General features: G+C 35.5%; 1 protein-coding gene across 1 annotated transcript in view; it reads right to left on the bottom strand.

Annotated features, from left to right (window-relative positions):
- Window positions 1-2,109: 2,109 nt before the first annotated feature.
- Window positions 2,110-24,165, bottom strand: part of LOC140151507 (guanylate cyclase soluble subunit beta-2-like) — a 49,691-nt gene continuing 27,635 nt past the window's right edge. The window contains exons 2-13 of the mRNA XM_072173866.1: window positions 21,156-21,229; window positions 19,213-19,307; window positions 14,069-14,332; window positions 13,068-13,240; window positions 11,896-12,328; window positions 11,531-11,694; window positions 9,433-9,589; window positions 8,597-8,745; window positions 8,072-8,218; window positions 7,030-7,184; window positions 5,396-5,556; window positions 2,110-5,172 (exon numbers count right to left, since the gene is read on the bottom strand). Of these exons, the coding sequence (XP_072029967.1) occupies window positions 4,916-5,172; window positions 5,396-5,556; window positions 7,030-7,184; window positions 8,072-8,218; window positions 8,597-8,745; window positions 9,433-9,589; window positions 11,531-11,694; window positions 11,896-12,328; window positions 13,068-13,240; window positions 14,069-14,332; window positions 19,213-19,307; window positions 21,156-21,229 (2,229 nt within the window). The 3' untranslated portion in view covers window positions 2,110-4,915. The remainder of the gene's footprint in view (window positions 5,173-5,395; window positions 5,557-7,029; window positions 7,185-8,071; window positions 8,219-8,596; window positions 8,746-9,432; window positions 9,590-11,530; window positions 11,695-11,895; window positions 12,329-13,067; window positions 13,241-14,068; window positions 14,333-19,212; window positions 19,308-21,155; window positions 21,230-24,165) is intronic.

The following is a 24,165-nucleotide window of genomic DNA, read 5'->3' as shown; positions in this document are numbered from 1 at the left end:
GGTTGAGAGCCAGAAAGCCTCAACTCAAATTCACCTGCTCCCACAAAATGAGAATAAAGTCGCCAGGGCACTATAGAAGATACAGTCCATTATTCATGACAAAATTCAATACAAAACAAAAGACTGTGAAGATCAAGAAGCCAACTTTATGCTCATTTTGTGAGAGCTGGTCATAGTGAGTTATCTGGTTCTGAACCCTCAACAAGGATACGTCATGTAATGGTTCACTATATGATAAGACCCTGTCCGTATTGATTACAGAATGCATCTTAACACAAAGGTGTTCAGTACATACCTCTATATTTTGTTTGTATTTTTCAACGTATTGTCATGGAGCATATTAATAAAATAATAGTAATGGTGGATGGAAATATGATTTGTTTATTTCTTTCTATTCTTAGATATAGAAATAGATGTTGCTGATGTTGGTTTTCAAAAAGCAAGATCGGTACATATCAACCAGTATTGAAATCCGGGCCCATAATTGATTGTCAATTGTCCAAGTAAAATATCTAAAATAATGTTCTACTAAAAATAAACACCAGTAGGTGTATTATTTATAAGTGACTAATCGACTTGGGATTGTACTAAAAAATAAAATTCATAGTAAAAGGTCATACACGGAGGGCCAAAGGAGGCATTTTTTTTGAAAATTGAGTTACTGTAATTATACATACAATAGTCCATCATTTATTTATTTATTATTTATTCATTTAAAACACCAAAGGTCTAGCATACTTGGTTCTAAAGTCATGAAGTTTCATATTTGCCGCCTTTGGCCCCCATGGACAAGATCGTGTATCATATATCCTAGATCCATCATTTTTTTGCATTCGTTATAAACACGGCAGAGTGCCGAATACGCAAAATTGCTGTTCTGAGTAAACGGCGTTTGAAAATCTTGGTAGCATTCCATTGGTCCTTTTTTCCTTTGGTATGTAAAGAAGCCGTTACCCGTTAGCTTTAATAAACCGAAACAATTATTTCAATCGGCTAAAACTTTTGAAGATACGCCCTTTTAAAGAAATGTATCCGTTTTCAATCTGTCCAAGGATGAGTGCTATAGTTTACACGTAGTTGAATGCGTATTCGACCCCGAAGGGACTTTTTGGATTTAGCATAAAGGTGAATACCTGCGAATATCCGTTTTGAGGGTATATCGATTGTTTAAGAACACATGTATTGCAAATAATTGGTGCACATTCACTTTTATGACATTCAATTAAGTGCTCACGAATGTTGTCACTTTTAGAAGGACCAATAGAATGATACCAAGATTTTCAAACACCGTTTACTCAGAACAGCAATCTGCGTATTCGGCACTATGCCGTGTTCATAATCATAAATACACCTTTATGGAAGAACGGTGCTGAATAATAAACAGAGATAAGCAGCCACAAATGAACAAGAAGTGGAAGACAAAACCCTCTCAAGCAAGAAAGGCTCAACAAGTGCGAGAAGACTATTATATTTGAAGAACTTCTGTAATAATTATTTTAATCAAGTATGCCCTGCACTCATTTTCAAATAGTTTTTTTATATAAATAAAGAACACAAGGTGATTATGACATTTTACGCATTAATTCAATGAATACCAAATGGTATTAATAAATCATTCTTTATTTATTATAGGTAACATGCTTGAAGACACGGCTGTCAATTCCTCTGATATATATATATATATTTACTTACCAGTCAGCCACCTGGACAACCGATTCTTTAGAAATGCTTAGTCGCGCTAAAAGTCAATCGATACATATTAAAATCAGCACAATTCAGAGATACACCTTTTTGCTATGAAATTAATTTTCTCGGTCAAATATAAAGCAATATTGTTTTTCTTCAGTAATGTCAGTTAAAAACTTGGTGCTTGGATATACATTTTTTTAAATCCTGGTGTTAAAATTAAGCATCAAATTGTGTCTTTTAGTGTGATATTTTGATTTTTATAGGCCTTGAGTTCGCCCGCGAGCTTTTTACGGAATTCATGTTTTAGCGTCTCAAACTAATATAGTTTGCTAAAGAATGATATTTCCCACCTCTGTAAGGCACATCGTGTGGGTCTATATGTTATAGTTTTGTCAGAATTTCCGTTTTATTTTACCCTTTTTTCCTTCATCCTCCGAAAATGTCAAACTCAGTACTTTTATGTCGAGAGCAACCAGCAGAAATAGTCGATATTTCCTTTGTTGTTATCCAGGTAAATTTTCCATTGAAAGCAAATATTGCCCGACCAGCGAGTTGGTAGCCCAAATCCCCAATTGGGTGTTCTAGTAAATGAGGTGAATTTTAAAAATTTGCTCCCGTGGTAGCCTGAATTTCAATTTATATGGATTCCATGATTATAAAAACCATTTTGTCTGTCTGTCTGTTTGTTTACCTAGGTTAGTCCGTATTAAGAGACGCACGCTTGATGGGAAAATCCACGGTCCAAACCTAGTAAAATTAGCGTGTTATTATAGGGGATTTTAATCTTCTGTCCCTACTATTTCCAGGTGAATTTTGTATGTCCACACCGCCCCCCCCCCCATCACGGGTTGGCATTTTCATTAGCCCCTTCAGACTTGTGTTCGGGTTTGTTTTTAATTTTCATGTAGGCCTATAACCATATTTGTCATAATTTAGCGCTATACCTATGTAAATGTATAGCTATAGTCGTGCTATATAAATAGTATTATGTACCAGTATATAATATCATGTACATGTAGGCCTATGGGGTGGGTGGGTGCAGAGGTGTGTGAGGTGGATAGTGGGGGTGTATGTCGGGAAACTTTGGGGTGGTACTCAACACACTTTAACCATGACTTTCAATGCAAGGCTCATTGTTGCCACAAATGTTTTTTCCATTAGGTTATTTAATAGGTTTGATAAACTTCTATGTTTAACCTGTTATTGTTTTGGCTGCTTCATTAGGGCCTATGACTTTCTGTGGGTTTTCAAAAGCAGTTTCAAACAAACACAAACAAAAGGCACCATACCCAGTCACCTTCATGACAATTGAAACACTACGTCAAGTATTAACATCCAAGTTATTCTGTTTTAGGCAAGCATTTTTAAATAGTTGCTGTGTAAATTAACAATAATAATGAATGGTTCTTATAAGCATGATAAGGCACAATCTCTTCTGAGGAACTCAAAGCGCGTAAAGCACGAAATTTACAAACACACGTAAAAACGATCAATTTACAGAGATTGGTTTTAAGCTGGCGTTTAAATAACGAAAGTCTGGGGGCGTTTACGAAGGTTATATGGAAGTGTGTTCCAAACAGTTTGCTTGATCATAAAACATACAGCGTAATATTTATGTTTTGTAAATGAACGTTTTGCTTAAAATATTGCCCAATTGCATGTAAGATTGTTGGACAAAGTTGTTTTGAGGAGAAGCAAATTTCAACACATTGGTCCGATGATCACGGTGATGATGAAATCAAATAGTTAATCACTCACGTGATGAAAGGTTCGCATCGTGCTTAAACGTGATCAGTAGGAGCGCTATAGGCCTGGGAATATCTTTGCTATATTGAAGTTCTGGCAACACTGTAGCCATGCCGGTATTCCTATTGAACCCAGGGATATCGATCCACAATGCTAGTATTAGCCTTAGATTTCACACGTTGATTTTGAAAAAAATTCAGCCGAAAAAATAGTGAAATCAAAACGGAAATTCTGACAAAACTATGATATATCGGTCACGGTGATGTGCGTTAGAAAGTTGGGAAAAATCCTTCATTAGCGAACTATCTTACTTTGAAAAGCTAAAAAAGGTTGATCCAAAAAAAAAGCTCGCTGGCAGAGTTTAAGCCTATCAAAATCGAAAATCTTACACTAAATGACTAAATTTCACGCCTAAGTTTAACACTAGGATATTCGATCGTTTGTATTGCCTTATTAAATGACTGAGCGAGCCTTGCATAACAAAATAATCGGTTGTCCAGGTTGCTGAGTGTTACAAGTATACGCATATGTGATGTGATCAAGCAAAAACTAGGAAATATTGATTTTGAGATATAGCCAAACAAAGCGAAAATTTCCTTTTCTTTCCTCTTGTTTTGAAAACTCATATCTTTGAAACTGGTGTTCCAATTTCAATAGGGTTTTCTGCAAAATACAGATTTGTCAATGGATTTTGCTATCCTATAAGAAACTAAAAATATAATATTTCCGAGTTCCGACTGATTTTGCTTGATCACATCACATATTATATATTAATTATGCTGAAATCGCTATTGAAAAGAGAAAATATTTATCTGGCGGAGGAGGCCACCATGGAAAAATGGAATCAGATCAGAAGCAAACACTGTCTTTTTTCTTTTGTTTTCCCGCGTGTGTAGTGACTTTTCCCTGCGATCAGGATGCATGCTTCTTTCAAGACCCAGATGCTGAGTCCTTAATCTGGGTTAATTTCTCTTTTGCATCATTATTGTATTTAAAAGGGCATTTCGTGATCCACAGCCTCATCCCCCCACTTTTCTCAAAAAAAGTTGATATTTTTATATCCCTGGAAACCTCTGGCTACATAATGTTTATGTACAAAATATCTCTTGCAGATTAATTCGTTTAGCAAAGATATCGTGAAATTTGAATTTCGTTCTGGTGCAAAAGAAAGAAATTACAACGTATTGTCTATTCAGCAGTGTAATACACATAATCATGCATAACTCGCAAACGCAATATCGGAATCAACTGAAATTTTGGGAATTTGCTTTTTTCGTGGATATTTACTGAAAAATGTCATACAAAGACGACGCTACTAGGATCACCAAATGCTCCTTTAAGATTGAAATGTTTTTGGTGTCACAAGGTGTCCTATTTAAAGAGGTAGTAGTTTTTAAGTAGCAGTCGATTTCATAACTCTGGAAGTACAATATTGCATTGTAACAAACAAGACATTAATGTTGACAATCCCCAACATGTTTTAAAAAAGAATACAAACTCGCGAGTCACTAACTCGTTGAGATCCTGATTCTGCACCTGGAGGAATACAAACTCGCGAGTCACTAACTCGTTGAGATCCTGATTCTGCACCTGTAGGATTTGCCTCCTGAGATGTACTCTGTTGTTGACCAACTTCTTTTTCTTCCTGGTTTAAGTCATTTTCATTAATTGCTGGCTTGTCTGAAGACTGCGGCTGCACCTTAGGTCCCAATTGGTCTTGGCTGATGACGCTTGTCACTGAATTAAAATAAATGTGTTGAATAATGTGGCTCAAAAGAAACAATTCACAATTCTGCAAACATGATGTTTTGTATTTGTTTAAGTTCTGAAGTTTTGAAAGTGAAAGTGAAAATTCTCTGATAATTCTCTGATAATAATTTAGCTACAATATAAATATTATAAATGGGATCATGTCATGTATATTTTACAAGATATTGATTGTAACATTTAACACAGTTACCTTCAATCGGATGACTGTCATTTAACGCATCTACATTGACGCTGTTCATGGTGCTATTGTTGCTTTTGTCTGACACAAAGTATGTCTTCATCATTCCCTTGCCTTTCACGCTAATATCACCGCGCTCAGTAAATTTAAATTGAGTATTTCCTTCTAAGGCCCTGTCAAATAGGGAAAAATATGTCAATCTACAGTAAGCAACAAAATTAAGGTACCAGTTGTGTTAACCCCTGCATATTCTACATAAAGACAAGTATGTCAAAATTAAAACAAGCAGCCAATACCTGCACTCATTAGCTCTGATTTAAGACCTTATTTGTTGAAATTGGTTGAGAATTAAAGAAACGGTGATCTAAAACCTAATGAAGAAACGAATTCAAAAGTTGCACTTTCGTGTTCTAATCAATGAAAGCACGACGCTCGTTTTAACGTGCTAATCAATGGAAGCGCGGCGCTAGTTTTCTTGTTTGGAACGTTTTGTGTACACATCAATGGGGCTTGCAGATGAAGCAAACTGCAACTTTTAGATTGGCATCTTCCTTTGGGTATTTGGGTCGTCCTGTTTTTATTTCTAGAACAATGTCAACAAATGAGGTCTTAAATTCGACCTAAAAGATGCAGCTATTGGCTGCTGGTTCCAATTATGACATATCTGTCTTTGTTTAGGATATACAAGGGGTGAACATAACTGGTACCTTAATTTGTTGGCTTACTGTATCTCTCTCTATATATTTTATACAGACTTGATATAGAATATTTCTTCACGAAGTGCAAAGACTGGTCTAAAACTAGTAAAAGGGATCTGTGTAAACTGTACGGGCTAAATATATATTGGGGTGTGTCTGGATATGGTGTCAATTTTTTTTTGGATTTATTGAAGATTGAGGTGATATTTACTGAACCTTAATACTAATTAGTGTTGGTCAGAACTTAATGCACTTGTATTGTAGCAGTTTTAAAATGAGTGGAGTCTTAAAATATGGTTTATAAGTTTACTCCCCCTATTTTCAAACAAATTGGTACAGCTCTGACGAATACTTATTGCTGACGAATATCACCTCAAACCCCAATACGTTTGACAATAACAGAACATTGGTGCTTACAGTCTGAAATTGTGTCATCCACAAAGCCCAAATTCAGCCTGCTTCACCAGGTATGACTGATATGGTCATATCCTCTCGGAAAAGTGGATCAGATGACCATATCAGTAATATCTGATGAAGTCCTCCGATGTGAAGGACGAAATATTGTAGTGAGTAAAAATCCACTTGGTTTTATCAAGCTAAAATGCCATTTCGTTTATTTAATCAACAAACCTGATGAACTTATTCAATTCAGTGATTTATTTGTTGTTATATAACTCGTCTCGTCTACACTGTTTGTTCGCTCTGTAATTGACCTTAGTCGATTAGTCGAAGGGGCGCCACTCCGCAATCAACTTGAAGGAGTTGCTGGGTGGCCGGCGTTGGCAGTCTTGAGCCGACGTCCTTACAAATTCATACATAAGGCTTACACGAGAAGGTTGACATGAATAGGTTTTATTGCAAATATGTTCCAAGGTAAACAAATGTATGTATCAACTCACTATCAAAACAAAATAAACACGGAAGAAACCGTGTCATCCTCAATCTCACCTTCTGAGTTCTTCACTACAGTGCACCTTACCAGGTAAACCATTACTTTCCATACGTGATGCTGTATTTACAGTGTCACCGAATAAGCAGTATCGTGGCATTTTGACTCCAACAACACCCGCTACAACTGGTCCTGTATGGATTCCAACCCGAATCTAAATACATAATAGTACAGACTTAAATATAAATAAAAATAAAAACAGATATCAAATATGAAATATTTTGCTTTTTTTACCGGAGCTCCACACAATGTGTGTTTTAACAATGTGTAGTGTTAAAGTCATGGATTAGACGTTTTGTCCATGGTGTTTTCTGCCGCAGGTTACCAACTGGTGTCAGCAAAGATTGGTTATGCATTAGATGTAGCAACCCAGTCCAAGGCGTTCAGTCGGTGACCACACACCACGGTTGTTTGATGGCGTGTAGGACCGTACAACACTTTTATCTTCAAATTTGTTTGCATCGTAACAAACTACAACTTTTCAAACTACTTTTTTTTATCATGAAATGAAAGCAACAACTCATATCATAATAACGCACTCAATTCGCACACAGATATACAATTGATAAAAATTAATAAACAATCACCACAAAAAGATGAACAACTTGATAAAGAAAAGAAATTCTATGTTAAAGGCATTGTAAAGTTCTAGAATTTAAAATTATATAATGCTTTGTTAGAAACATTAATAAATGATCACATCAAACAACCGCAATACGAGAGCAAATAACGGGATAATAATGTGATATTACACCAGTCTCTCAAATTTGAAAGCTTAGAGTATTGCATGGTACCCTATGCGAAACTGTGAAAAATCGCAAGTGAGACTATATAAAATGTAGGCCATACAATTTTTAGATAGAGGATGCACAATATCCAGCACTTTGCTGTCTGAATTAAGATAGTATATGAAACATTTGAAGTCACTTGGTGCTTTCTTTGTTACCTGACTATAGTATACGCAATTAAGCCGTTTGGCCTAGTCCTCTCAACACACCTCTCCTTTGATCATACTCACGAACATTGCGCGCCAAAACTTACATTGATAGGGTCACCAGGTATTGGAGACGTAACATCCATAACAGCAAGTTGTTGGTCCATTGCAAACCTAGTGACATTTTCAGCATGTGATGGACTTTGTGTTGGTATCCCACCAACAACCATATACGCATCACCTATGGTTTCAACCTATAAGATGATATAAATAAAAAGATTAACGATTATGTTGTTATTGCTGTTTTTGTTGTTGTTTTTGTTGTTGTTATTGTTGTTGATGATTGATGATGATGATGATGATGATGATGATGATGATGATGGTGATGATGGTGATGATGAAGATGACGGTGATGATTATAACAAATACGACCATGATGAGGTGATGATGATGATGAGATGATGATGATGATGATGATGATGATGATGATGAGGAGGAGGAGGAGGAGGAGGAGGAGGAGGAGGAGGAGGAGGGGGAGGCGTCGAGGAGGATGAGGAGGAGGAGGAGGATAATCATATTGTAACATCGGTGTTTTAAGCAAAAAAACAGAACTAAAATTATTCGAAACTTACCTTGTAAACGTTGTGTACATTTGTGAGTTCGTCAAACTTGATATACATCTCGTTGAGTAAATGTACTATCTGCATTGGTTCACACGCAGAGCAAATGCTGGTAAAGTGAACAATGTCACTGAACAAAATTGTGACTTGTGCATACTCACCTAAAGCAAAATTTTGTTTTGATAATAGCGTAAAAATACACCGTAAAACATGCATTACATTATGTGGTTATACAATGCGCTAAAGAATCAATGTACCGGTTTTATTCACCCCATTATAACCTAAACAAAGATATACAAGTATCCAGTAGCTGCGCCCTTTATCTCTGATTTTTAAAATACCTCATTTGTTGAATTTGGTAAAGAATTACAGAAACGGTGATCTATAACCCAAGGCAGAAACGAAATGAACAGTTACACATTCATGTACTAATCAATGGAAAGCACGGTGCTAGTTTCACTGCTATAACCAATGGAAGCACGGTGATTATTCACATTTTCGAGTACGCTTTGTGTATAAAACAATAAGGCATGTAATGGAGCAAAACTGTAACTTTTGAATTTGCATCTTTCTTAGGTTTTTAAAGAAAAGAAAGTCTTAAAGCCGATCTAAAAGATGCAGCTAATTGGCTGCTGGTTCTAATTATGACATATCTGCCTTCGTTTAGGATATATAGTTGTAAAACTAACTGGTTTATGATACCAAAATAAATACAGACATTTTCCACTTGATATCGGAATAATGTTACCGCGTCTTGGAAGATTTGGGAGAAAGTACCTGCCAGGCACAAAGCCCCCCCCTTAAAAAAAAAAAAAATAAAACGCGCATGTATAATGATGAACACTTACCAGCCTCGACAGGTCTGCCATCCTTCAGGTCATTTGCTATTTCTTTTGGTAACATTGAATAGAGCAGGGTATCTGTCTTCTGCTTTTCTACTTCAAGATCTCGCATGATTACCCGTAGTTGTTCTTTCTTCTGTTCTAATTGTTTTGCTAATTCAACCTGTACAATAGATTAAAAAAAAGTTTATACAGCCTGTCTCAAAAAAATGTGCAAGTGAAAGGCGCCCTCTTTGGCAATTAAAATTACCGTTGTGACATGATGCTTACATGAACGTCAAGGACGTAGTCTTAGCTCCCAAATACCGTTTGTTCTGTTCAATTTGCTTGTTTTAATCGCGAGATATGCTTAGTTAACAACGAAAGGGTAAAATCACATCTGTGTCACTTTTACTAGGGTAGAGGGCTGTACATGTAAATCATGATAGCATCAAGTTTATCAAGAGTTACTTCGTGAAATCAAAAGAATGCATCAATTACACAACAATAAAAATTGTTTTTACTGTTTTATCATGATACAGATATAATGATTCACTTTTTCCACTTAAAACCGATTAAAAGATAAATAATAATTTCACATTCTGCTGTAGAATTAAATACATGTGCATGTCAATTATTCTATCATGGTAAATACTGTTCTCTTACAAAAATTCATATTATAAGATCGTACATTTTGGCTTTAAGCATATTTGCTCTTTCCAATTTCATTTTCACCTGATTTCTTATTACAGCCACTCAAACATTAGTTTACTTTTTGGTAAAGACTTTGAGTATACATATCATTGGACTTATAAAAAGTTAAGTTCGATGACAGTTAAATGTCAAAAATATCAATTTTCAATAGATTGCCATACAAGTATTTGTATTACATTGCACATTTCAAAAATACTAAATCATTTGATATCAGAAGGTCAGAATGTAATTTGATGTGTCTGATGTGCCTAATGTCCCACAAAAATACTGTGCAATCGTAGCTATCTGATCATTTAAGCTTTTTAAAATTATCATAACCGAGGGACCAACCGTTGGCGCTTAAGCCTGATTGAAATATCAATGTCACTTAATCAGCTATAATGGACGTTTAAATGAGCTTTCAAATAATAAACCATCATCAAATTTACAGGTCAATAAGCTAAAAGCATAACTGAAATGTAACTAAATTGAATAATATTACAGGATTATCCGGATACCAACCTTTGGCGCTTAAGCATATTTGAAATATCAACTTTACTTAATCAGCTATAATTGACGTTTAAATGATCTTTCAAATAATAAACTATCATCAAATTTGCAGGTCAATATTAATTAACATAACTGAAATGTAATTAAATTGAATAATATTGAAAAATCATATCCGGGTACCAACCTTTGGCACTTAAGCATAATTGAAATATCAACTTCACTTAATCAGCTATAATGGACGTTTAAATGAGCTTTCTAATAATAGGTCAATATTAACTAAGTTAAAAACATACTTGCAATGTAATTAAATTGAATAATATAACAGGGTTATCCGTTGCTTTAAGCTTTGAAATATCATATCCGGGTACCAACCTTTGGAGCTTAAGCATAATTGAAATATCAACTTCGCTTAATCAGCTATAATGGCCGTTTAAATAAGCTTTCAAATAATAGGTCAATATTAATTAAGATAAAAACATCGTCGCCCTGATATTAAGAAATATGGGCGACAAGCCCTTTTGTACTTTTCAGCCGTTTTGACAATTTTTATCAAATTATGTTATACCTCTTGAAAATTGCCTTTATCCCTTTCGCTATCCTCTGTAAATCCCTGGCTAAGCTATTGCGGGGAACTATATATTTACATGTATGTTTCACGTATAAATCGTCAATGTATACTTAAAGATTAACACAGCCAGCAATACACAAATACAATAAAACTTTACTTTACTCAGTTAAGGATTTCTGCACATCACTGCCTCTGCCATTTACAAATAATTGTATCTGCAATTTTCAAGCCGGTTATTACAATAAATATCACTCAGGGCACTAGTTACGCTGTTAATATTCATAGTAGAATACGTGTAGCGAACAACAAGGAAATAACGACGGGGGAACAGGAGATGGGAAACAACAAACTAACCTCCGCTTCGCGTTGCTGATTAAACAACACTAGATCTCTAGTAATGTCATGAGGAGCGATGTCAGAAAAGTGCATTCCTCTGTCCCGTAAATCTTGCAGATTGGTTATTCTTGGCGAACAAAGGAAGACCATATATTGACATGCCTCCATCCAAATCATTTGCCCTACACAAATATTATAATTGACAACAACATTTTTTATCATCATTTTTATCATATGGAAATGTGGCAAAGGAGACTTTAAATTGCAAATTATTTGGATGCTAGCGACGGGCTTTTAAGTAGGAAGATAAATACTTTGTTTGTTGCCAAATCTTATCGTTATTGTGAAGTCATATAACAACAACCTCACAGTCAGTTGCTTACCCCGTATTAGCATTGCTGGTTTATCCTGGTAACACACATCCATTCTTTCTCGAATGATCTCCGCCATGAATATGTTATGTATAAAAAGTCGAATGTTTTCAACACTTAGCGGTATTACAGGATGCCTCAGAATGATGAATTCTGTTAGTTTCGCTCCGTCCCTATTGATATCTGGACACATGTCTTGTAGTTTAACGCCACAATGTTTGATGACCATGTTTTTGTCGAACAGCACGTGGTAGGGAAATGAATCACAGAAAGTCTGGCCATCTAAGAGGACTCTTTCAGGGATTTTCTGTTGCTTGGGTGGTTTGGCAATTTCTTGACTACCAACTTTGATGAAACCATTCATCGGGCATTTACCCATAGATGTAACGCCACATTTTACATTTGTGTCAATTGTCAGTTTTCTCTCAAATATTGCCATCCAATCCTGCGTGGATTTAAACCAGGAAATCAAACAATAATTATTGGAAAAATACTCAGTACTACTATACTAGAAATAAAATGAAGAAGAAGTTGGTATAATTATTTTTGAATTTACAAATGGGTATTGCTTATTGATTCAGATTTCGCGCAATAACAATACTGCTTGCACTTATTTACCTGCAGCCTTGGAGCGGTTGGTTTGATGCATTTAACTCGGAAAACTATTTAAAAGCATTGTTCCAGGTATGTCCTTGATAAAATCAGTGATTCGGTTGCTCGGTTTATCCATGTAATGATATTACCATTATGCTGCTTTTAGGTCATTATCAATTTAGATGCACAATGATCAATATTGAATCATTTGCCATAAACTGTGTATTATATCGCGAATTTCCAAAAATCAAAATAAATTATTTGATATCAGAAGGACATCCCTTGTTTTCAAAATGTAATTCGATATGTCTGATGTGTTCCCAGGTCCGAGCCCTTAAGTGATAAAATTGTTACGACAGCACCTTACCCCATATTACCCGACGGTAAGACTTACCATCAAAGATAACCATAGGGGGAGTGAGTACCACCGTAGGTTTCTACAGTAAAAATTATGATTTTCATTTTCCTTTAATTGTAGAATTATTTCAAGAGATAGATGACAAAGGATTGGGACAGTATATCCTTTTCCCAATAAAACACTCACGAATATGAAAAAGTGAAATAGTCCGTTCATTTTCAAATTATCATACCTCCTCTTTTACCAAACCACCATGGCCAATCTCTGGTAGATCCGTCGCGACAAATGTGACCAAAAAGGTGTAATGTGACTTTTCTATTCCAATATATGTCTCCAATTGAAAACCCGTCTTTTCCATTATAATGTCTGTATGAAATATGATTCTAGAGACACCCTTTACAATTCCTAATATAAAAATAATGGAAAAAACGACAAATATAATATTAAATCACGAAATAACACGCATCACTCACTAGAGCATATAATTCCATTAAATGTGCGCCAAAGTGGAGGATTTTAATCCAGAACTCGAATGTTATAATGTAGACAACGTGTACAGTAATGTTTAAATACATTTTATTTCTAAATTTGATAGAAGCTCAGAAGTATACTTTAGTCTATGGGACATATTATTCTGATGGGTAAAAACACTATTATATTATTTTCTAGACAAGATACATCAATGTGAGTAGTAAAGATTAACATATAACACGTTTGTGTGTTCGATCCGAACATATACAGTTTTAATGTACAAAAGCTAGACATTTATTGTGTGAGGTTTATTGATATAAAGGCAACGTGGGCTATCCTACAAAATCACACAATTTCGAGAAAATTATGTTTAAGGTTGTACTACACCCCTTAATAAATTTGTGACTATTTTAAAATTTTTTCTCAAAAAAAAATTACACACTGGTAACAAAGGTTATGTATATAATAGGGGCAAGGAATTCAGTTACTACACTGGAATTTCAGTGACTCAAGACAAGCGGTACGTTAATTATGATAAGAAAAGAGGTACCGCTAGAATGTACTACATTTCTTAACAAATATAATGAACCACATTGTCTTGAATAACTACTACTACTACTACTACTACTACTACTACTACTACTACTACTACTACTACTACTACTACTACTACTACTACTACTACTACTACTACTACTACTATATATATATATATATATATATATATATATATATATATATATACTATATAAATATGCCTACCTGCAACAATTCCATGAAGGTTTCGTCGTGATGAGTAATAATGAAGGCATAAATGGTGATCATCAATATCTTCAACCCTGAACTGAGGTACAGTCATATTTGAATACATGGTTTTCATATATACACTGTGAAGGAAGTCCAAATTGGATAAGAATGTCTTAAGATTCCCTCCCAGGGTACGGAAAAGCCCATCATAGCCATTCTTCAAACACCAGACCACCCAATAGACACCAAACAAGTCCCACACAGAATCTTCAGAAACACCTGGGAAGAAAAAGAAAATCATTTTTTGTAATAACTACACGTTACACAAGTCTTAAACATTTTGTTATATTTTACCAAAGTTAAAAAAGGAAAAAAGGTCTAATAGCTCATTCAAACATAGTCTGGTCAACACGCTCCAGAATAACATGCCAACTATTATTATTCGGCAACCTTTATCAAACGATAAATATAAAACATATGTACTCACACAAACAGACAGAAAAATTACAATGACACACATAATTTGCAAAGAGAGAATATAACATATCAGTATGCTGGATTCAAATATGACACAATTGCATCGCCTAAAATTGGCATTAAATAAGTTGGAGATATGGCAACTTTAATTTTGTGACATTTTTGGTAAGCATTGGAAAAATAGTCACAAAAAACACATTTTCAACCAACATATCTCAGTCCATGGCACTGTTTAGAATTGCAAGCCGGGTTATGGTTAAACATATACAGGGTGTTAAAATAAGATTTGTACAATTTTGAAAATAGAATGACACAAGTATGTCGCTCATTTTTTGGTTTGGTTTTTATCTGTCTTTCAAGATAATTTCTTTTGCCACCAGATAAGCTTTTTTTTTTATTTATTGTTATACAAGTGAAGATATGGCCAATTATGTAACCAAGTCTTAAAACCGCTTGGGCCATACCACTTTTGTCTAAGTGTTACCAAAGTTGAACCATGGACCAGTTAGACTGGCCCCCAGTCTCGGTTCGGTTCCATCTCTGGATAATGCCCGGGGATAATGTAACAATAAATAATTACGTAATGCCTTATGAAAAAAAATGCCAACTCCCCCCCTTATTTTCTTCAATGCCAAAACCCATTCCTCTTCATCCACAAATCGACGCCACTAATTACACCCACCACAGTCAACCATGCAGCAATATAGAAATATACTCGTATTATAAGTGAACGCGAAAGTCCATTGAGCGCTGATTCCGAGACTGGTCCAATCTGTTAGAGATCTCACTTCCAAATATTCGTTCAACGAAGCACGGTGATTCCGATGTCAATTACGAAAGCCCCGCCCCAGTTTCAATTCAAATATGGTAGCACAAAGCTATGCCGCGGGATGTGACGCAAGATCGGATGGGACACTTGTCAACAACTGAGAGGTATTGAGCTCAAGTGGCACGCGTCTGATAGACCCATGGTACGCGCAATAATAAAAGGCAACCACTCGACTCGGACTTAGGCCTATTGTCCATATTGCGTACATTATCGCGTGCGGTTTGCAAATGTTTGCACATTATTTAGCTAGGGAAGCCTTTTCAAATATCCCCGCGCTGCCAAGCTGCGTTGATTGGTCGGATACAATATCGTTGTTTAGTCGCTTACACAAACGTTAATGTAGTGAAAACATGGACGTGGTATATAGAAAGATTGCGTGACTCCAAATCCGTAAAAGTGAACTTCCAGCAGTTTGTGGGAGCTGGAAGTCAAATTGCCTACAGACTGGGAGGGTCCGTGTATTGGGTTGATTTTTAATGCTATGTAATCTACATTACCAGTCGTTCTCCACGGACCCGAGGGAGGGTCTATGGACCAGTTGGACGGTGCTCTTAGTTTTAAACAATGGGGTATTCAAAGTCGTAGACATGATTACATAATCATTGAGTTTTTGAAAGTCACAACTAAGCACTGACATAACAGCCTCATATACTAGAAATCGTGGCTCCAGCTCAACAACTTCCACCTCAATTCACGTTGGAAGAGCGTATTTTTAAGGTTGTGACATTCGGTAGCACATGGAGTCAAGCAGAAACCATAAGATTGTTTATAGCTCGTTTTCCAAACTCACATCTTTCATCAAGGCATACTGTGAGAAGTAATGTAGAATTTGTTAACAGACATTTTAAAACTTAATTTCGAAATTTTATTGTTTTGTACTTATGAATGCAAAAACTGTTCTCATATTTATTAATGCTATCTCAGGGATATGAGAAATGAATTTACTTTATTTTAATCTGAAAGACATTTCATGACTTCATTTATAGATTTTAAAGAAATGTCATATTATTATTAAGTTCATGTTAATTATATGGAGAAACACCACTTATAATTCTTTTGTGTCAGTTCTTTAATGCACGATAAGCATATCTACGCCGATCAAACATGATATGCGCAAACATGGCAACACTAGTAAAGAAACCAACTAAACGTCTTCTTTCAGCAAATATATTACTGATTAAAGTGCATATAACATTTGTACTATAACTCTTTTAGTTTTTTCCTGACAAGTCAAAATGCAATTGTACACGTGTTATTGTTACACCCTGTAGCGGAGATTTATTAACGTGGACTGAGATGTTTTGGTTGAAATGTTAAATAGTGAAGTAGCCATAACTTCAAAATAAAATTGACAGCAACCTTAATTTTTTCGCTTTGAATAATAGAGGATATATGAATATGTGAACACAAATAATCAATCATAAAATATTCAGGCACAATTTTGGTTAAACCAGGCTTTTGTCCAATTATGCCCATTTTAACGCTATTTTTTGTGTAAAAACTATTAACAAGAAATGTACGATGGCATTCAAAAAGTTCTACAACATCGCTATTATATTACGTGCCAGGAAGTTGACATTATCAATGCTTGTGCTCCTAAATCTTGGCTACAATATAAAGTTATTTTATTAAAATATGGTTTTTGTTTGTTAAGATGTGTAGGTTAAAGCGAATACAGATTTGGTACGTCGGAAACGGTCTGAAAAGGAAGGCTAATTTTGATTAAAAAGGTTGCCCATATTTATGTTGACAGAATTTCAGATTTATTTCTGAAAATGAATAAATGGGTCTTTTTTTGTTCAAATAATTTGATCAACATCTAATGCTGCCAGATAGTATAGGTTTACTGGGTATCGTGTCTTTTGCAAAACAAAACCAACACATGTTCAGAAATAGCGGCAAGGAATCCCATGACTTCACTGAAATTTCAGTGATTCAAGACAAGTTGTTCATTATATATGTTAATAAATGAGGTACATTGTAGCCGTACCTCTTTCCTTATCATAAATAAGGTACCGCTTGTCTTGAGTCACTGAAATTACAGTGTAGTAACTGGATTCCTTGCCCCTATAATATACATAAATTTTGTTACCAGTGTCTTATTTTTTTTGAGAAAAATGCAAAAACAAATTTATCAAGGGGTGTAGTACCACCATAACGACATAACCTTAAACGTGGTCTAGTCGAAATCGGGCAAATTTCGCTATAACATTTGTGTATCAAGGCATGTCAGGGAGCTCAGAACCAAATATCTATCCTGAGTAAGCAGTTGGACAACTGCATCTTAAAAACATTTTTATGGAGAAAGCTACAATATGATGCTTATTAAATATTTGGCCTCAGTTTTTAATCCTTTTCGACGTACCAAATCTGTATTCGCTTTAACCAAACGTTTTTGTTATAGCCGAGTGTTAAGAGTATAATCATTGCCAATTCCAATATGGTATATATTTTGTTACTGTAGTTTTCCAAGATTTTCTCACAAAATGGGCCAGAATAGCAATACCCGATGACCTTCTCCATCTTGCCTTATAATATTGACATATTTTGTCGATTTGATGTGTTAATCAATATAATTTCATTACCTTGCACCAACAGTTATCGTATTTTATGACACTGGTTTATATCTTATAACCTTCAAAAATATGTAATATCTGAAATTCTGTACCATTTACGATCTGTATGTTTAAAAACATATAAGTTTTCCTTTTTTATGTTCAAAACATGTATTACCACGACTATTATCCGTACTTGGAGGTCACCTCACTCTCGTGAATACATTAAAACCCTGAGACTATTAGAATGTCGCTCTTTTCTAATCGTTATTACTGAACACTTACCGAACACAGTTTTGATCGAATTCATAAAGCTTTTCATAACAAGTTAGTTTAATTAACTTATGTGTAGCAGAAAGCAATTACTTTGTTGTCACTGCCCGTAACGATTTACTATGATGCACGATGGATCGTGATCCAAACCAAATTTATTGTTAACCATCTTCTTACTAAAAGAGAAGGGTTGCTGTAATAACTAACTTGGCTTATTTGTTGAACAATCATATTACCGGATGAATGACCTAGCGTCAAAGCTATAGTCTAGAGGCTTATTAAAGCACGATTTATATTAACTGTTTGCTCTTTCAACAACAAATATTAAGTGTTTAAAATACCTTCAAATGATTTATAGGTAATTTAACGTTGGTTTAGAGAGGTTCGAAATTATTTTTTTAAACTTTAATACCAAACATCGAAATAGGAGAGATTCACAATACATTTGGATAATTAGGCGACAAAACAAAACAAAAACCCTGTTGTACGGGTGGGTGGACCTTTTAAGTATGGTTGGTCGGTCGGACCTTTTTAAAGCTAAATCAACAGGAAATTTCACAAAAATCTAGTTTTTTGCAAACATGTTTTCTAAAAATGTTCAATCAAAAAGACTTTTTTCGTCGCCTTACGGGTACGAGAAAATGAACTTTTTTATTAAGGCATCATATGACCCCATCCTACTTATGACTTTAAATATATACAATAATTTTAAAGCATCTCTGTTAACAATTTTGCAATATACCTAAAAGTGTAAATTATGATCAATTAGACCATATTTCATCGCTTTACCACTTAACTTTAAAAGGTTGGTTGCAAATCAAGGCCTTCCCGTTACGCTTACTCATTGATTTATTTCTTTAACATTCTGGTTTGGACTATTATGTACTGACCATTGTTAACCAATTTCACAATAACCAACTTCACGACACATACATGTCAGTTACCATGGCTACATTTTGGCCATTAAAAATTACTTTCATTATGATTACATCAATCGGACAATAATTCGAAATGTGTTTGCTTACCAAGCATATCTGCTGCCACCTGCACCACTTTGTAAGTCACATCGTCGCTGTATTGATCGTAATTAACGAAAGTGTCGTCCACTCCCGCTTTTGTCCTATACAAAACATAACACGACACAATATTGTTAAAATATCGGTTCGCTTAATAAAGTTCCACGTGAAACAGCTACACTGATTTATATACTGACCGTTTTACTTTGAACAATTATCATACTTTTACCTTCACTATTGCAAAGTTGTGACCATCGTATTGAGGGATTTGGGAACAATTTTAGAAAAAGCTTATAATGGCATTAAAATGTTATATTAAAAATAATAAAATTCGGATTTATATAGCGCCTGTTCCAGCTAGATCTTGAAGGATTCAAAGCACTGTAATTTCGCTGCCATGGTGGATCATCACAGTCAGATCACATCATCTAGGCCAGTTGCAGCCGAACCTGGAGCAGACCTATCCGCACCTAGATTGTAACATCCACCAATTATCTGTGCAGCTCCCAAAATTGGGAGAAGGGTGAAGGAAGTTGTTGATAACCAAACAACTAATCACCGATTTTCTGAAAGCAGGAGGAAACTGGAGATCCCGGGGAAACCTGCGAGAGCGAGCATGGAATCGGACTAATTTAAACCAAATGCATATACAGTCCTTGGGCACGGGCGGGGCTTGAACCCGGGACCTTAGTGGTGCAAGGCGAGGGAAATACCGCTGCGCCAAATTGCTCTTTTCATATTTTGTGGAGTGCACCAATTGAGATACTTAGTGAATAAGGTCTCCCAGACTCCAGTTGGCGTGAGAGTAGGCCTGGGGTAGCATGGGACCCAACCTCGGATAACCTCTTTTCTGATGTATACCACACATAATGAATTCTAAACAACAATGTATGTACAGTATACCAAAAAATTAAGGTACCAGTTATGTTCACCCCCTGTATATCCTAAACAAAGACAGATATTTCATAATTAGAACCAGCAGCCAATAGCTGCATCTTTGAGCTCGAATTTAAGACCTTCCTTATTTGTTGATATTGTTCAAGAAATAAAGACACTACGATCCAAAAATCCAAGGAAGATGCCAATTTAAAAATTGTAGTTTCCTCCATACATCCATACATGCCCTATTAATTTGTACACACGGCTTTCGCGAACAAGAGACCGATCGCCATTCTTCCATTGATAAGCACGTTAAAACTAGCCTCATGCTTCTATTGATTAAAACTCAAAAGTGCAACTTTTGATTTTGTTTCTTCATTAGGTTTTAGATCACCGTTTTATCATTTCTCAACAAAAATCATTATGTTTCTATATGTTTTTAGTTATTAGGTTAAGGCCAATAATGTATGTTAACAAACATTTGGCGCGGTTTCCTCCTCTCTACAAAAATATGCACATGGGACCAAAATGGCCATGATTCCTTCCGACCCACCTTAACGCACTAAAATAAAGTCTGCACAAAAAGTAACACAGCTGTTATAAATACGCCTATAGCTTAAGAACTAATAATTGATTGCACAATATTGCTACATAGAAAGAATGATGATTAATGTACGCTCATTATGATACCACATTTGTCAAATATCGTTCAATATTAACAGCACAGTAGTGCTTTTTAAAAAAATACCCGAATTTGAAAGTTGCCGTTTACAGCGATCAATGGTTATTACGTAAGCATTGTAGTACGTGAAACCATTATATTCGCGCCGACTTCAAACCAATACAAATAGCTGCAACTTTTAAATTCTGGCATTTTTCTTTAAAAACACTGCTGTATTGTTAATATTGAACGAAATTGGACAAATGGGGTATTATAATGCGCGTAAATAAATTCTTCTTCTTTCTATGTTGGAATATTGTAAACACAATTATTACGTCTGACGCTATTGTCGTATTTATAACAGCTGTGTTACCTTTTCGTGCAGTCTTTATATTCTTAATATAAAGATTACCTTATTTTCTCCCAAGTTGACTCGCCAAACTTTGCGAGGATTAGGTCTTTCACGCATATGTTTATTATTCCGTACTGCAAACAAAATACAAACATAACTTTGGGAATATATAGGTAATAAGAATAATATGGTTTGAAGAAAAGGCTATAAAGAAGACGCTTGTTCACTCCTAGCTGCCCTGAAAAGTAAGATAAAGCCTCTAAAATCAATTGGAACAAATTATTAGTTAACAGCGTCGAGTAATTGATATAAATTAGAATAAATCATGTATCTTCCATATGAAAGGGCAAACTTGACATAATTATTAAGGACGCCTTTCCCTCCCAGCTTTACTTCGAGGTCTATTAAATCAAGCGGACAAATTAGCAATTTAAACTGCATACCAAATGTGCGCTTGGTATAACTAATTGGGATGTGGGCAAGTTTGGGTAGGGTGTATCTGCATTTGTTGTCGCTGTAGTTTGCAATCATGCAAATAAATTACAAAGAAATCAATATGCCGTATGCGTTGAACGAACTTCGTCCTAGATCCTTATTCCATAGAAACAGTAACAGATTTAGTTGTTCATTATGTTCTAGCTTATTCCGTCACGCTATGTAAAGTAAAGGAGGCGAACCTGTATATGAAGAGTGAACTGAGTGCCCAGCTCCTTTTCATTGGCGATTGGGTCATACTCTTCCATGTCATGTTGCTGTAGGGGAATGCTACACCAGTTGACCACAACTGTTTATTATTCAATAATGCCGGCACCATTTATACAGCCTGCCGGTTGCTACGGTTGCTAGGGCCATTTCGTATTGTGATGGCGTTTCTTATTTGGAATGAATAGCTCCCAGAATAACGGTTAGACGATGTAAACACGATCAAGGTCTTTTTCGGTTTCTTTTTGTCACCTCTGGCTTAAATTTCAACGACTTTCTTCTGATTAGATTTAGTTTTATATGGCTGAAATATCTATACTAATAAAATAATGAGCTCTGTGTGTGTGTCTGTCTGTCCGGCTATGCGTTTCGCCGCGCTTCGACGCATCGTTCCGATATTTCAGACATAGATGGGTACTGGGCGTGCGCTGTTTACTGGAGTATGAACAAAATTAAACCGAGGTTATTCGAGGTCAAAGGTTGTATGGGGTCAAATGTTAGAGTATGTCCATTGGGCTTAAACATGGTAAAAAGAATCATTGATATGTCAGGAACATGTCATAAAGTCAAAAAGGGTCATCAGGGGTCAAGCAGTGTTCCTATCATGCAGCTGGAGCCATAATAGATACAGGGCCATTACAGCTACAGGCGCACTAGTCCTGTAAAAGATCCCCCAAACGGTGGTCGAATTTTAAAGTAGTTTATAAACCTGCTTCGTTCGCTTTTTCACAAATACTCCTAGATCTGAAAATCCTGTATATTAACTAGTTAAAAGAGTTTAGACCATATTTGGTATGCAATAAATAATGGCACTATTCCCCGTGTTTATGAAGAAGTTGCCCAAAGAATACAGTTCAAGAGTCTTCTCCAGACATTCAAAGCATTTCACACCCAATCACCTGATTACATCTCTTCTTATTTTCAACCTCGGACCCACAAAACATCTTATGCGCTTCGATCTGACGCTGCTGTCACATGTGAAGTGCCTCGTTCCAAGAAACCTTTTCAACAGTGGGGCCGCGCCTTTGGAACGAGTTGCCCACCACTGTCCGAGGTCAAGAAAATATTACCACATTCAAGAATCTCCTTAAAACCCACCTCTTTCCCACTCATTAGCTCTTTTTCCTTTCTTGTCTTTCTCTCTTTTAGCGCTTTGCCTACTTTTGTAAAAGGCGGTTTATAAATCACATTGTTTATGTTTATGTTTATGTTTATTATTAAAGCTTGGTATTTCAACTCAAAACCCAGAAAAAATGCCGTACCCTACCCAGAATCCTTTGCATCCCTTCATTTCATCAGTGGCGCTCCCTCGTAGTCAAATACAAAAATACATCAGCATAAAATTATGCAACTTGTGTAATGCCGTTAAACTCGTTATTAGTATAGTAGAAACATGCCTAGGATCATATAAAATATATTATATCGTGCACGATCAAACTCGTTTAGTAAGAAAATAACCTATTAGTGAAAAGCGGCAATATTTATTTAACCTTCTGTGCTTTACTGCACGCTCTTGCTTATGGAATTCCCCTATTATACTCACTCGACAAATTGTCCTTGCAATTCACATTTTGTTTTGCATTTGAAATTAGTATTGTGAGACGTTCGCAATACACAAGTTGTTCATGAATAATATGTGTAGGTTAAAACCATTTTGAACATCGTACCCCTAAAAAGCATTGAAAAATAAATAAAATTATGATGTCATATGAATGCCTATTTCCCCCGGGTTTTACTTTCTCTATATAGAGTTATTGTAAAATTGTAAGAAAATATGAAGGGTTTTATCTCAAAAATTATTCATTAGTATTTGAAAGTTCTTGCATCTTTTCGATTTTAAAATCTGGTGACAAGAATTCTACCGCCACATCAAATCACCCACAAAAACATTTCTTCACTACTTCCAGGAAATCAAGTGGCTTAGGGGAAAAAATAATTTCGGATTTCTTCCAAACCACATAGTCTTCTGATTGCTATCATGATTGGCATACTGCTATCGAAGTACGTAAATATATTACTGTCGCTCTTTCTGATTTGGCTAAAGCGTTTGACAAGGTGCCCATAAGCTTTTTTTCAAGAAACATTAATTTATTTTCAACTGCGAGCAAACTGGCTTTTTTACGCTGTCGATACTACCTTGTTTAACCCTGGAACTACTGGGTCATATTTTGTAACACGGACTGCGAATGGGAAGGGGTTGGTGTTGTAACCCCCCTAATTTTCAATTATAAACATCATGTAGTTGTACTAAATTATAATTCTATTCAACTGGACTTACTATTTATGTACGGTATCATGTCATATCCATGACGCATCATCAGGCCGACTGATCTTGAATTGGCTCTGTATTCTTGACCTGTGACGTCAC

Source organism: Amphiura filiformis, chromosome 4 (genome assembly GCF_039555335.1).
Source record: "Amphiura filiformis chromosome 4, Afil_fr2py, whole genome shotgun sequence".
In the NCBI taxonomy this organism is placed as follows: domain Eukaryota; kingdom Metazoa; phylum Echinodermata; class Ophiuroidea; order Amphilepidida; family Amphiuridae; genus Amphiura; species Amphiura filiformis.
Note: the sequence above shows the minus strand (reverse complement) of the source record. Positions and strands in the feature narration are given on the sequence as shown.